The sequence below is a fragment of the Eleutherodactylus coqui genome, chromosome 6 (genome assembly GCF_035609145.1).
Source record: "Eleutherodactylus coqui strain aEleCoq1 chromosome 6, aEleCoq1.hap1, whole genome shotgun sequence".
NCBI classification, from domain to species: domain Eukaryota; kingdom Metazoa; phylum Chordata; class Amphibia; order Anura; family Eleutherodactylidae; genus Eleutherodactylus; species Eleutherodactylus coqui.
The window spans coordinates 14,012,646-14,028,227 of NC_089842.1; the positions used below are offsets into that span (position 1 = coordinate 14,012,646).

Below are 15,582 nucleotides of genomic sequence, written 5' to 3' on the forward strand. Positions count from 1 at the left end.
TGTACTGCTCTCCACCATGCCTCACTGCTTCCTGCAGACACTAATTATTGTACCGCTTTCCACTATGCTTCACTGCTATCTGCAATCACTCATTATTGTACCGCTCTCCATCATGCTTCACTGCTGCCTGCAGACACTCATTATTGTATCACTCTTCCGCATGCTTCACTGCTGCCTGCAGACACTCATTATTGTATTGCTCTCCACTATGCTTCACTGCTGCCTGCAGACGCTCATTATTGTACTGCTGTCCACTATGCTTCACTGCTGCCTGCAGACACTCATTATTGTACCGCTCTCGACTATGCTTCACTGCTGCCTGCAGACACTCATTATTGTATCACTCTCCACTATGCTTCACTGCTGCCTGCAGACACTCATTATTGTACCGCTCTCGACTATGCTTCACTGCTCCCTGCAGACACTCATTATTGTACCGCTCCCCTCCATGCTTCACTGCTGCCTGCAGACACTCATTATTGTACCGCTGTCCGACCCTTCAGAGAACAGATTGCCTTCTGCTACAGCCAAGTGTTTCACATTTTAGTTCCTCAGTCCAGAGCACCTGTCGTCATTTTTGTGCACCCCAGTTCCTATGTTTTCTTACACAGTTCAGTCGCTTGGCCTTGTTTCAACATGTAAGATATGGCTTTTTGGCCGCAATTGATCTGTGAAGACCACTTCTGGACAGACCTCTCCGAACAAAGAAAAGTAAGCATGATGTGTTTTTCAATTGCTGCACTATTTCCTTGGCTGACCGCTGTGTCTGCTGCCATACACGCTGCCCGTTTCTTTGTGCTTCTTCAACAGAGTTTGAACAGTACATCTAGCAGACTATGACCTGTGCATGAAATTGTCTTCCACAACCTCACCTATGTAGCAGAGTTTGGTTGTTCCTCGCTCAGTTTCAGCCTCCTACACAGCTGTTACTGTTTCAGATAATGACTGTATTTCATCCTATATATGTAAATAATGATCATTATCACATGTTTGGTATAATTGGTTAATCATACACCTACAAAAGTGTGCGCAGGTGTACTGAGATGAACTAATGTGTGTGTTTTATTTATATATATATATATATATATATATACATGCACTGTGCAAACGTGTTAGGAAGGTGACGAAACAATGCAAATAGTTTGTTTTTCTCAACCAACAAGATGCAAAGTGACTGAACAAAAGAAAAATGTAAATCACATCAATATTATTTGGCGTGACCGCCCTTTACCTTCACAACAGCATCAGTGTACAACTGCACAGTACAAGTTCTGCTCTGTATGAAACACCTTTCTGCCCTCACATACAGTCTATTGGTGATGGCAGATTTTGTTGTGTGCTGCCATCTGGTGGTAGATGTGAGATATTACAGAACACACCTATCTGTGCTGCAAGTGAATTGTTGCTCCATGATCAACAGTATATTATATTGCACTTACGGTAATTAGGTTATATTACTGTATATTGTACTCATTGTACTCCAGAGCTGCTAAGAGGTCTGGTCTTTGGCAGAATGCGGGGTAACACTATGGCTACACCCCCTTCCCCTCCATCCTGTTATTCTTACTTGCCTTACAGCCACAGTTTGTAATCATGCAAATGATAAAGCTGGAAAGAGACATAGGAAGTTCCTGCTCCCAAGAGCTTACAATCTACAGGCAGAGAGATCCGGCCATTATATTCTAATAAATTGCTTCTGCATCTCTTGTCTCTCTTGTATTAGACCCTCCTCTGGGGCCCCTTGAAGTTTCTTGCTGGGGCCACAATTATGGAGTCCCTGGTGATTGAACAGGGGGAAGCAGAGGATAAGCTGCTGGCACAGAAAGATGTCCTCAGGCCGTTCCCCAAAACACGAAGGACGATGAAAGGTGAGGGTGGAAGGTGACCACCAGGGGGCAGCGCACTGCTATAAACTCTACACAAACTGTAATGCTAACACAATAATGGTACTGGGGCCTTAAATTGAGGGGTGGGGTGTGATTATAGCTGAGCTGAGATGATCAGTATGGAGTAGTGAAAGATGTTACGGGCAGAGATCCCCTATACATAAGACACTGAGCTCTTCCTATTTACTGCAGCGCTCCTCCTGGGGGTGAAAGGGATCTTGTTCCGCGTGGGCGATGACTGGTATTTCCTGTTTGCTCTGGGGGTCATCATGGCTCTGATCAGCTTCTCCATGGACTTCACTGTCTCCAAACTGCTGAATGGTAAATGTTTGACCACATTATTCTTTTTGTGAATCGGTGCAGTGCATCGTCCCTCTACCGCGTCATTCCTCACGCCTCACTCACAGCCCTCTATTTTCTGAGGTTTCCCTTTTTAGATTTCCTTCACTTTTCTTCTTCATGTCTCCCCACAGCTCAACGATGGCTCCAGCAAGAACTGGGCGACAACACGCTGCTCAGATACCTCTCCTGGGTTGTCTATCCCATCGCTCTGATCGCCTTCTCCACCGGGTTTGCACAGAGCATCACCCCTCACTCCGGGGGTAAGAAGACCCCAGTGCTGCCCCATTACCCCACTGCCAGGGCAGGTTCGGAGGCACCTGGACCAGTATCAATCACTAGACATGCGGGGGAGAACATTGTCCTCTCCACATCCTCCATATTAGGTCACTTACCTTAAAGGGGTTGTCCCGCGCCGAAACGGTTTTTTTTTTTTTTTCAACCCCCCCCCCCCCCCCGTTGGGCGCGAGACAACCCCGATGCAGGGGTTAAAAAAGATCACCGGACAGCGCTTACCTGAATCCTCGCGCTCCGGTGACTTCTTACTTACCTGCTGAAGATGGCCACCGGCATCTTCTCCCTCGGTGGACCGCAGGGCTTCTGTGCGGTCCATTGCCGATTCCAGCCTCCTGATTGGCTGGAATCGGCACGTGACGGGGCGGAGCTACACAGAGCCCCATTGAGAAAAGCAGAAGACCCGGACTGCGCAAGCGCGTCTAATTTGGCCATTAGACGGCGAAAATTAGATGGCAACCATGGAGACGAGGACGCCAGCAACGGAACAGGTAAGTGAATAACTTTTGATAACTTCTGTATGGCTCATAATTAATGCACAATGTACATTACAAAGTGCATTATTATGGCCATACAGAAGTGTATAGACCCACTTGCTGCCGCGGGACAACCCCTTTAAAGGTCCCCTCTGGCCCCCAACACAGCATCACACTGTAGGAGAGCCGTGATGATCAAAAAAACCCTTAATTATTAATTACAGTAAGGCTATATTCAAAACAAAAATCACAACGTGTTTCTACAAATTGCAATCACAAACTTCCGTGTAAATATACTTCACTTATTGCAGCCACTTTATAAGTCTTTCCCCTCCTGGGTGGAGCTTAGATATCACATGACTGTGCAGGTGGTGGGGAATAGTATGTGGGAGGAGTCTGAATTGCTACAATATAGAGATCTCAAGGCTGTATCGTTAACTATGAGGGTGGGGCAACAAGAGTTTGCTCTGCGGAGGAGGAACTTGTTATGCTGGAAGACTATACAGCTGCTTCTCCATCCCGTTGGGGTGATCTATGGGAGGAGCTTATGGCTCCTCATTCTATAGTGCCCCTTATTCATGTCTCTCCTTATCTCCAGGCTCAGGAATCCCAGAACTGAAGACGATCCTTACCGGCGTCATCCTGGAGGAATACTTAACCATCAAGAACTTTGGCGCCAAGGTGGTGGGTCTGACCTGTACTCTGTCTGCGGGCAGCGCCATGTTCCTGGGTAAAGTGGTGAGTGCTGGATTCATGGTGCAGGAATGATGGGGTTAATGATGACATCTATCATGGGATCTCTTGTGGGGTAATTCCACCATGAAGAACATGTCGGACTGTACATAGTAAGGTGGTCACTTCCTGTTGTTACAGGGCCCCTTTGTTCATTTGTCCAGCATGATTGCAGCGTACCTCGGACGGATGAGGACCTCTGTCACCGGACCCTATGAGGTTTGTATCTCCCCATATGCTGTAGCAGTACTGCTGCTATAATGTGCTTTAGTGATCAATATAAGGTAAATGGACGACCCCCAGAGGTCGGTTTGATTGGGTCAGGCTGAAGGTCATTGTCCATCCTGACCCCATAATTGGTGCAGCCCACTCCCCTATTATATTGTAAAGGTTTACACTCAAGCTATTATAGTAAATTATCTCCACAGAACAAGAGTAAGGAGCACGAGATGCTGGTGGCGGCCGCCGCAGTTGGCGTCTCCACTGTGTTTGGTGCACCGATTAGCGGTAAGCGATTCTGCCTTTTCTCTGTATGATTCTGTTGGTCCATCAGTGATAGTGATGTATGATCTCCGCAGGCGTGCTGTTCAGCGTGGAGGTGATGTCGTCACATTTCGCTGTTCGGAATTATTGGCGCGGATTCTTTGCTGCCACCTGCGGAGCGTTTATGTTTCGTCTCTTAGCCGTGTTCAACAGTGAGCAGGGTAAAACCAAGGCTATGCTTATATATATATATCCAAATACCAAAACTAGTGAGGGGTGTCGAAACTTAGTACTGCAGTGGCCAGGACTAGAAAGCAGGGTTATTGGAGACTGCAAGTAGAGTTTAGGGTTAGTAGAAACTGTGAGTAGAATGTAGGGTTGGTGGAGAAAATAGTTTAGGGTTAGCGGAGGCTGTGAGTAGAGTGTAGGGTTGGTGGAGACCATGAAGAAAGTTTAGGGTTAGCGGAGGCTGTGAGTAGAGTGTAGGGTTAGTGGATGGCACTAGTAAAGTGTAGGAATAGCAAAGGCTACTAGTGGAGTGTAGGGTTGGCGGAGACTGCTAAAAGAGTTTAGGGTTAGTGGAGGCTACAACTAGAGTGCAGAGTTAGCGGAGGCTGTTGGTAGGATTCGTGGAGGCTGTGAGTAGAGTGTCGGGTTGGCAGAGATTGCTAGTAGAATACAGGGTTAGCAGAGGCTACGACTAGAATGTAGGGTTAGTAGAGGCTATGAGTAGAGTGTAGAATTAGTGGGGCCTTCGAGTAGAGTTTAGGGTTGGCAAAGGCTGCTAGTAGAGTGTAGGGTTAGCGAAGGCTCCGACTAGACTGTTTTTATTAGGGTTAGTGGAAGATATGCGTAGAGTGTAGGTTTGGCAGAGATTGCTAGTAGAGTGTAGGGTTAGCGGAGGCTACAATTAGAATGTAAGGTTAGTGGGGGCTACAACTAGAGTGTAGGGTTAGTGGAGGCTACAAGTAGAGTGTAGCGTTAGTGGAGGCTACGAGTAGAGTGTAGGGTTAGTGGAGGCTACGAGTAGAGTGTAGAGTTAGTGGAGGCTACGAGTAGAGTGTAGGGTTAGTGGAGGCTACGAGTAGAGTGTAGGGTTAGTGGAGGCTACGAGTAGAGTGTAGGGTTAGTGGAGGCTACGAGTAGAGTGTAGAGTTAGTGGAGGCTACGAGTAGAGTGTAGGGTTAGTGGAGGCTACGAGTAGAGTGTAGAGTTAGTGGAGGCTACGAGTAGAGTGTAGGGTTAGTGGAGGCTACGAGTAGAGTGTAGGGTTAGTGGAGGCTACGAGTAGAGTGTAGGGTTAGTGGAGGCTACGAGTAGAGTGTAGGGTTGGTTGAGGCTGCTAGCAGAGCGTAGGGTTAACGGAGCCTACGAATAGAGTATAGGGTTGATGAAGGCTACTAGTAGATTGTAGGGTTAGCGGAGCCTACCAGTAGAGTATAGGGTTGGTGGAGGATGCTAGTAGAGTGTAGGGTTAGCGGTGGCTACGAGTAGAGTTTTGGGTTGGTGGAGGCTGCTACTGTAATACAGTATAGGCTTGGTAGAGGCTACGAGTAGAGTGTAGGGTTGGTGGAGGCTATGAGTAGAGTTTAGGGTTAGCGGAGGCTACAATTAGAATGTAGGGTTAGTGGAGGCTACGAGTAGAGTTTAGGGTTAGTGGAGGCTACAATTAGAATGTAGGGTTAGTGGGGGCTATGAGAAGAGTTTAGGGTTAGTGGGGGCTATGAGTAGAATGTAGGGTTAGTGGGGGCTACGAGTAGAGTGTAGGGTTAGTGGAGGCTGCGAGTAGAGTGTAGGGTTAGCGGAGGCTACAATTAGAGTGTAGGGTTAGTGGGGGCTGCGAGTAGAGTGTAGGGTTAGTGGAGGCTGCGAGTAGAGTGTAGGGTTAGTGGGGGCTACGAGTAGAGTGTAGGGTTAGTGGAGGCTACGAGTAGAGTGTAGGGTTAGTGGGGGCTACGAGTAGAGTGTAGGGTTAGTGGAGGCTACGAGTAGAGTGTAGGGTTAGCGGAGGCTACAATTAGAGTGTAGGGTTAGTGGGGGCTACGAGTAGAGTGTAGGGTTGGCAGAGGCTGCTACTGTAGTAGAGTGCAGGGTTGGCGGGCGCTGAGCGTAGCATATACAGTAACGTGTTTCTCTCCTCCTAGAGACGATCTCCGCTGTTTTCAAAACCAACTTTAAGATCACTTTCCCCTTTGATCTCCCAGAGACGTTCTTCTTCATGATGCTGGGGTGAGGATGAGCGCGGCTCTGCGGTCCGACCCGTCACGGCCGTTAGATGAAGTATATGATGCATGTTATAAAAATTATTTTTGTAAAATCTGTAGCATTTTTTCCCAATTTCGCAGCAATTGCAACAATAAACCATGGGAGGGTGTGAATACATATTCTAGGGCAGTGCTGATCTCTGCTTATACCACAGGGTAATATGCGGGACGGTGAGCTGCGCCTACTTGTTCTGCCAGCGCTGGCTCCTGGGCTACGTCAGAAGGAATCCTTACACCACCAAGCTAATGGCGAACGAGTAAGTGTGAGGCTGATGTGTAGAATTGTGGATGCTGCTCTGGATGTGACTGGAGTATAAGCTATGATGTAACTCCAGATAGTAAAGTTGCTTATTTTGAGCTGACATGTTGTCCTGTCCCTCTTTCCAGTAAACCCATGTATTCGGCACTGGTGGGGCTCCTTATAGCATCCATAACGTTTCCGGATTTCCTTGGGCAGTACTTGGCATCACGGGTCAGTGTATACTGTAGTTCTGGAATTCTGTTCATAAACTAGATGCTCAGTTATAAGCTCCTCTCTTATAGTACCACAGAGTAGGGGATGGTGCGTGTCCGGGGAGGAGTGTCATGATTTATGGGGGTCCAGAGGAAGGGGTGGGGGCATATGCTATGAGGGACCCTGGGGAGCTCTAGAACCTTTCACATTAGCCTTTTCTCTGCTGCAGGAATACCCAACATTAACCCTTTCACCCTTTGCTGGGTGCGGAAGCTCTATATCTATGTGATCCATTTCTCACTGTGTTACGCCATTTCCATTTGTCCTTATTCATAGCTCACTATGAAGGAACTCCTCGTCTCTCTCTTCGACAACCGCACATGGTGGAACCTTTCCCAGAACATGTCAGCGTCGAGTCCCATGGAAGTGGACCCCAATAATCTGTGGATGGAATGGGCAAACCCACGAATCTCCATCTTCGGCACGCTGGCGTTTTTCATCGTCATGAAGGTGAATTGCGGTTACATTGTATCCTGTCCGACATTTTCTCTGGAGCTGAATATTATATTAACGGATATGACTGAGCCAGAACACGAACTACCGGACGCATCAACTGCGCCATTTTTAGCTTAACCTCATGAGTGTTAGTCAGTGATGTCACAGCTCAGAATATGGTGGCTTCATTGTTCTGTTCTTCCTCTCTTCTCCAGTTCTGGATGTTCACCCTCGCCACCACGCTGCCCTTACCCGCCGGGTACTTCATGCCAGTCTTTGTATATGGTAAGCGCAATTCCAGAATAATATGGTAAAGTATCCAGAAATAATTCCCATCATGCCTCTCTGCACTTCTACAGGAGCCGCCATTGGACGGTTGGTGGGTGAGACAGTAGCGTATATATTCCCAGATGGTATCACCACTGATGGCGTAGTTAACCCCATCATCCCTGGAGGATATGCTCTGGCAGGTATGTATCAGGTATATTTGGCTCATTTTATTGAGGGTCTGCTTCCCAAGATCTGCGTGAAGATTCAAGCTGAACAATGGCAGCAGAGACGAGATCTCATAAACTCATTCATCCTCAGATCCCTAAAGTAAGACCCCAGACCAGAGCTGCAAAAGTTTGATCCCAAAACAGCGCTCTAACATAAGACCCCAGACCAGACCCCTAAACTCATTCATATCCCAGACTGGACCACTAACATAAGACCCCAGACCAGAGCTCTAAAATAAGACCCAAAAAGAGAGCTCTAACATAACACCTCAGATCAGACTCCTAAAGGAGAAACCCAGACCAGAGCTCTAAAATCATTTAGACCCCAGACCAGACCCCTAAATTCGTTCATACCCAAGATCCCTAAAGTAAGACACTAGACCAGACCCCTAAACTCATTTATATCCCAAACTAGAATCCTAATTTTAATTCTGATTTCCAACCAGACCCCTGAAAGGAATTCAGACCCCAGAGCATACTACTAGTATAAGACCTCAGCCCAGACTAAAATTAATAGGACTCCAGAGCAAAGAAAAAAAACGTAGCGCTCCGGGTCCTATTCACTTTCAGGCCCTGCTGCACACTAAGCCATGACCAGGTCCCTGTGTCAGTTTCTCTCCTGATGGCTGGCTTGCCCACGATGCAGTCAGCTGGCATCCCTCATTTTAATTGTTGTTGTATTCTTGCAGTGATTGGACTTTATATAACTTCTTATACTCCAGTCACACCCAGAGCTGCAGTCATAATTCTGCTGATTTCTTGTCAGCTCTCAGGCTGCAGTACCTCACATTTCACTGCTGCCCCCTGCTGGTTAGTTGTGCAGTACCTGATAGGTGATGAAGTGTTTAGATTCAAACATGTGCAAAGCTCTAGAAAAAGCTACATCACCCACAATGCAGGAAAGGAGGTTGAAAAGCATCATGGGATGTTGTAACAGCAATACATTTTGTTTGCAGCTGTGGATGTGACTGGAGTACGCTGTGACTCAGCTTCAGTATGTGAGCATTGTACGAAAATCACACGCTAACCTTATGTTGTGCGTTGCGTTACGTCTCTTTTTTCGTATACGCGTTTTGTGTGATCTGATATTGGCGTCTGCTTTGTCCCCTCTATTGTTAGGGGCAGCCGCCTATTCGGGGGCAGTGACGCACACACTCTCTACCGCGCTACTTGCGTTTGAAGCCACCGGTCAATTAGCGCACATCCTTCCGGTGATCTTGTCGGTGCTGATCGCCAATGCCATTGCCCAGAAATTCCAGCCGTCCTTCTACGATGGCACCATCATCGTGAAGAAGCTGCCGTACCTGCCACGAATCCGTAGCCGGCAGATAGAGTAAGGCGGAGTTTATACCACCCTGGTACGTGGTGATTATAACGTTATAACGTCTTTCTTTGCTGCAGCTCTTACAAGGTGAAGACCAATGAGTTTATGAAGACGGACATCGAGGTGCTGCCCCGCGACGCCAGCTTCGACCATGTACTCCAGGTCATTACGTCCTCAGATGACGCAGAGTTTCCCGTGGTAGACAACACAGGTACATGAGCTGATGTCCTATCTGGGTGTGGGCCTATGATTCTGTTCATCCTGAACTTTCTGGTTCATGAATAGAATGCAAAAGCTGACAGTACAAGACTGACACACGTTTTGTACTTGCAGTGATCACCAGGTAAGGGGGGCAGCTGAGAGATATGGGGAGTCATATACTGTGTACACTCGCAGTCCCCTTCCTGAGGCTTTAAAACTACAGCAAAACTACAACTCCCATCATATCCTAACAGTCACAGGCTGTCAGTGCATGCTGAGAATTGTAGTTCTCCACAGCTGGAGAGTCAGAGTCTGAGTGCGTCTGGTGTAGTCACTTCCTAGCCATGAGTCCAGACCCCACAGTGAACCTTTCTTCCCACAGAGGCTCGTGTCTTGGTCGGAACGGTGAAGAGAAGTTACCTGATCACTTTTCTGGAGACGCACGAGTCCAACCAGCAGCCCCAGAGCCCGGAGCAGAAGGTAAAGGGGCATCACCGGGATTAAGGGGGCAATCTAGCAGGGTATGCTGTTTGCAGAAACTGAAGCAGCAGAGGGCAGGAAAGAGATGAAATTGTACAGCTTGAGAGTTAACAGGAAACCAGCAGAATTGTGGATGCAGCTTTGAAGGCGACTAGAGTTGATGCAAGTGAAGCGCATTACAAATACATTGTTTACTGCTGAGCGGCCTGAAACTGTCAAACTCGGTTACAGGGCGAACTTTGCTAAAAGAAAAGAAGGAAAAAGAATCTTTTTTCTTTTTTGCCTTAGGCCTTCTTTGTCCTCCTTCCTTCTTCTTTGTCCTTCTCCATCCTTCTCCTTCCTTCTAGTCCTTCGCCTACCTTCTTGCCCTTCTCCTTCTTTCTCCTTCTCCTTCCTTCTTGTTCTTTCCCTTTCTTCTTGTTCTTCTCCTTCCCTCTAGTCATTCTCCTTCCTTCTCGCCCTTCTTCTTCATTCTCCTTCCTTCTTCTTCGTCCTTCTCCTTTCTTCTTCTTTGTCCTTCTCTTTCCTACTTCTTTCTCCTCCTCCTTTCTTCTTTGTCCTTCTCCTTCCTTCTCATCATTCTCCATCCTTCTTGCCCTTCTTCTTCATTCTCCTTCCTTCTTCTTTGTCTTTCTCCTTCCTACTTCTTTGTCCTTCTCTTTCCTACTTCTTTCTGCTCCTCCTTTCTTCTTGTCCTTCTCCTTCCTTCTCATCATTCTCCTTCATTCTCGCCCTTCTCCTTTCTTCTCATCATTCTTATGCTACAGAGACTAGTAGGCCTGTCTCAGCGTACATTTTATATCAGCCCATTCAGGCTAGGCTGTATGGCAGCCATTTTGTGTGCAGTTAGCATTGGTCATTTTTCAGGCCCCTCACCTATTTCCTCCCCCCTGCCTGCTGGATATTTGCATTTAGAAAGGTAATTGTATTACCTCACATTAGCTGTAATGTAAATAAGCCCCTATATTCCCCTTAAGTCTCCTGGCTCCAAATGTCTGCTTAGTTAGAATTAGCATGATGACACCGCATTGTTTTATTGCTTCCCTGTTAATAAAGTCTCAGGAAGCTCATTCCCCTAGGAGTGGAGTTCTCCCCGATGTTAAGGCACCGACAGTCAAATTAAAGGAAAATTTGGTAATAAAGATTCTTGGTCATGTGAAGGTCCCAGCCTGATATGAATTATATTTTCAGAATCGGACGGGCCAGCTCAAAAAAACACACCTAGACTCATTGAGGTCCGAAGCCCAGAACCCCCGAATGCCGTATCCGCATACTTGGGCACAATTTACGTGTCATGCTTAGTACCGCTGAATAGATAAAATCATGACCGGAAATATGCCAGGCACAAATTCACGTTCCGAGGATCTTCTGCGAAGATATGGGAAAAATGGGGAATTATGGTTTTTCCACTAGGGATGCATGGCCCCACCCCAACCCTCCTAAATGACATAAGAGGGTGCAGGGGAAGGTTTGTTCTGAGGGATCCTTTATAATTCGGGGCTCCACAGACCCCTGTTGTCAGACTTAAGAGATACGCCTTGGCGTAAGGCTGCTTCTATTGTTTCAGTGACTCTGCATGGATCAGAATCTTAGGCTGGACATCCCAAATCTGGGATCTTTCGTGTATTTTTCTCCTTGTTTTATTTTAAAATACTGTCTTGTTGTGTATACCTGTATACCCTAATACTCCTGTGTAATAACCTTTTTGCATATCCTTTGTATATGTTTATATATTTGCACTGCTAGTCTTTTTCTAGAATAAATCTGCAATTTATTAGTTAAGCTTTGTCTGTTTTAAAACGAACCATAAATTCTGAAGATTGTGTTTCTAATTCATAGTCTGGATCCCAGCTTCCCTGAACAGCTGGTGGTGGCAGGGTGTGTATGTGCGTCACATTGTAGAGTGCTGGAGTATGTTAGGCCGGATCAGGGGGTGATTTGTGCTTCCGGTCTGCATGTGGCAGGACCCCGTGAAAGCTGGTTACAAATCCACCTATAGTCTGTAGTAAAGTGATCGATCGAGGCTCGGCCATGACACGTTCTCATAGCGGTGAAGTACTCGGAACAGTCAATCTGTGACAAATCGGTGACAAAGGTGGGATCAGTCGGGGTTCCCCCTCTCTCTCCATGATAATTCTCCTTCCTTCTCGACTCTCTCCTTCCTTCTTGTCATTCTTCTTTATTTGTGACCTGCTTTCTTATTGTCCTCCTTTCTGCTTTTCCTTCTCCTCCATTCTCCTTTCTTCTTCTCCTTCTCCTTCTTCGTCCGTCTTTTTTTCGTTCTACGTCTTCTTTTTCCTTCTTCTTTTCTGTCTTTATCATCTTTTTCCTTCTGTCTGTTTTCTTTTTTAAAGGGGTTGTCCAGCCATGACAAATGCATGTATATACTTCTGCACGGTCATTGCAAAGCACTTAATATATAGTACTTAACCCCTTAACGACCAGCCCATAGTGTTTTTACGTCCTCCCGAAGTGGGCTTTATTCTCTGAGGACGTAAAAACACACCTGCTGCAGAGAGGCGACAGCTCCATGCTGTCGGTGTCCGCAGGTAGCCGACAGCATGGAGCTGTCATCCCGGGCTGCGGGGACCCCCCCCCCCCCCGACATTGCGATCGGCGCTATCCAATGGATAGCGCCGATCACAAAAAAGTAAATAAAAGTGCCCAAAAAGTTAAAGTTTCAGCTGCCCTGATGGATCGGATCCATCAAGGCAGCTGAAAATTCTCACCTGGCTTGTCGGCGGTGTCCCCCCCGAGATCTGGTCCTCCCGGACCCGCCGCCGCTCTTCTGCGCGCCAGACGATGAAGTCACGCGCACGCGCAGAAGCCCGGGAGCCCTCGGCAGATTCAAAATCTCCTGGCTCCTGGCTCCTGAAGGTAGCCGGGAGCCAGGAGGTATTACCGGGGACCGTGGTGAGCGGTCCCCGGGCCCGCGATCGCCGCTATCCAATGGATAGCGGCGATCGCGAAAAAGTTTAAAAAGTTTAAAAAAAGTGCTAGTGTCACCTCCCCTCATGGATCCGATCCAGGTGAAAATACTTACCTCGGGTCCGCCGATGTCCCCGGTGTATCGGGACCCGAAGTCCCCCTGTGCGCATGCGCGCCCGATGATTGACATCGGGCGCGTACACAGAGGGGCTCGAGCCCCGGGAAATTCAAAATCCATCTGCTCCTGGCTGCCATGTGTAGCCAAGAGCAGAGGGATGTCACTGGGGACATGATCACTGTCATCCAATGGATGACAGTAATCATGTAAAGTTAAAAAAAAGTGTAAAAAAGTTAAAAAAAAAAAGTTAAAAAAAGTTTTAAAAAGTTTAAAAAGCGTACGTTTCTTCTCCCCTCACGGATCATATCCGTAAGGGAGGATGAAAGTACGTACCTAAGGCCCCCAGATTTATCCGCGGACCTTACCCCAGCTTCTGCGCACACGCCCGTCGCCAAAATGGCGGGCGCATGCGCAAAAGCTGTGGATTGCCAGGATAATAGAATTTCTCCCTGCTCCTGGCTACAAAACTGAGCCAAGAGCCTGGAGATTTCACAGGGGGCCGCGGTGAGCGGTTCCTGGTCACGTGTTCGCCATTATACAATGGCGATCACGTAAAAGTTTTAAAAAAAATTGAAGTTTCATCTCCCCTCACCGATGCGATCGGTGAGAGGAGATGAAACTTTTTACCGGAGGCCTCCGTATTTTGGGCGGAGAAGCATAGAGTCTAGATCACGTGGGGTCGTTATCCCCCTCTACTCTTCCTTAGTCAGACCTCATCTGGAATACTGCGTCCGGTTCTGGGCACCCCACTTTCAAAAAGACAGAGACAAACTGGAGCAAGTTCAGAGAAGAGTTACCAAGGTGGTGAGCGGTCTGCAAATCATGTCCTATGAGGAACAGTTAAAGGATCTGGGAATGTTTAGCTTGCAGAAGAGAAGGCTGAGAGGAGACTTAATAGCTGTCTACAAATATCTGAAGGGCAGTCACAGTGCAGAGGGATCAGCCCTATTCTCATCTGCACAAGGAAAGACTAGAAGCAATGGGATGAAACTGAAATGGAGGAGACACAGATTAGATATTAGACAGTGAGGGGATCAATGAGTGGAACAGGTTACCACAGGAGGTGGTGAGTTCTCCTTCAATGGAAGTGTTCAAACAAAGGCTGAACAAATATCTGTCTGGGATGACTTAGTGATCCTGCACTGAGCAGGGGGTTGGACCAGATGACCCTGGAGGACCCTTCCAACTCTACCATTCTATGATTCTACTGGGGCAACTATTGGAGGTCATTATTACTGCTGGGGCAACCATTGGGGGGCATATCCTGTGTTTTACATCTTCTGAATAGATGCATCAAATCCGATCATGTGACACGTCTGCTGAGACGCTGTATCACACAGGATCTGCTTAGAAACAGCAGCTCAGCAGACGTATCACACAAGATCTGCTTAGATACAGTGTCTCAGCAGATGCATCACATAGGAACAGCGTAACATAGTAATATAGTATGTAAGGCCGAATGAAGACAATGTCCATCTAGTTCAGCCTGTTTATCCTCCTGTGTTGTTGATCCAGAGGAAGGCAAAAAACCCCAAGAGCAGAAGCCAATTAGCCCTTTTAGGGGAAAAATTTCTTCCCGACTCCTTAATGGCAATCAGACTGCTCCCTGGATCAACCCCTAATAGTTCCTACCTGCCTGTATACCCGGATTAACAATTACCTAGGATTTATATCCTGTTCTAAACTCCTCTATGGATTTTGCCATCACCACGTCCTCAGGCAGAGAGTTCCACAGTCTCACTGCTCTTACAGTAAAGGACAGCGTAGATACAGCAGCTCAGCAAACGTATCACACAAGATGGGCTTATATACAGCGTCTCAGCAGACGTATCACACAGGAGCTGCTTAAATACAGTATCTCAGCAGACATATCACATAGGAAGGGATTAGATACAGCAACTCAGCTGACGTATCACACGGGACCGGCTTAGATAAAGAATCTCAGCAGTTGTATCTAAGCCGATCTGCTGAGCTGCTGTATCTAAGCCAATCCTGTGTGATACGTCTGCTGAGACACTGTATCTAAGCGGATCCTGTGTTATTCGTCTGCTGCGGATCCTGTGTTATACGTCCACAGACGTATCATATGATCAGATTAGATACATCTGCTCAGCAGACGTATCACACGGGATCTGCTTAGATACAGCATGTCAGCACATGTATCACACAGGATCAGCTTAAATACAGTGTCTCAGCAGACGTATCACACAGGATCAGCAGACCTATCACATGATAGGCTTAGATACTGCGACTCAGCAGACGTATCACACAGGACTCGCTTAAATACAGCATCTCAGCAGACATATCTAAGCTGATCCTGTGTGTATGTCTGCTGACCTGCTGTATCTAAGCCGATCCTGGGTGGTGGTGTATCTAATCCAAGTGGGAGGGAGGGGTAGTGTATCTCATCCGAGATGGTGGGGTGAGGGGTAGTGGAACTATGCCTGTGAGGTGTGATGCTGTCTTCTGAGATACTGTATCACACTTGAGCGGTTTAGATACACAGCTCAGCAGACAGTCAGCACAGTGAAACTAGAATGAGTGGGAGCAGGAGAAAGTCCAATACTGTAGAGTGAAATTAGAGAGGGCGGGGCCTGGGCGGGGCCAGGAG

At 47.4% G+C, this 15,582-nt stretch overlaps 1 protein-coding gene across 3 annotated transcripts in view; it reads left to right on the top strand.

Annotated features, from left to right (window-relative positions):
* LOC136631860 (chloride channel protein ClC-Kb-like) overlaps positions 1-15,582 on the top strand; it is a 40,727-nt gene that overhangs the window by 18,579 nt on the left and 6,566 nt on the right. For 2 of the 3 annotated variants that reach the window (XM_066606317.1, XM_066606316.1), the window contains exons 2-17: positions 1,724-1,868; positions 2,079-2,207; positions 2,360-2,488; positions 3,594-3,733; positions 3,869-3,946; positions 4,156-4,234; positions 4,306-4,431; positions 6,355-6,439; positions 6,630-6,731; positions 6,862-6,946; positions 7,265-7,438; positions 7,639-7,708; positions 7,783-7,893; positions 9,040-9,253; positions 9,322-9,455; positions 9,828-9,925. In XM_066606317.1, coding sequence (XP_066462414.1) covers positions 1,769-1,868; positions 2,079-2,207; positions 2,360-2,488; positions 3,594-3,733; positions 3,869-3,946; positions 4,156-4,234; positions 4,306-4,431; positions 6,355-6,439; positions 6,630-6,731; positions 6,862-6,946; positions 7,265-7,438; positions 7,639-7,708; positions 7,783-7,893; positions 9,040-9,253; positions 9,322-9,455; positions 9,828-9,925 — 1,854 coding nt within the window. In that variant the 5' untranslated portion in view covers positions 1,724-1,768. Of the gene's footprint in view, positions 1-630; positions 712-1,723; positions 1,869-2,078; positions 2,208-2,359; positions 2,489-3,593; positions 3,734-3,868; positions 3,947-4,155; positions 4,235-4,305; positions 4,432-6,354; positions 6,440-6,629; positions 6,732-6,861; positions 6,947-7,264; positions 7,439-7,638; positions 7,709-7,782; positions 7,894-9,039; positions 9,254-9,321; positions 9,456-9,827; positions 9,926-15,582 lie in introns of those variants that run through there. The other variant, XM_066606315.1, reaches the window with a different exon arrangement.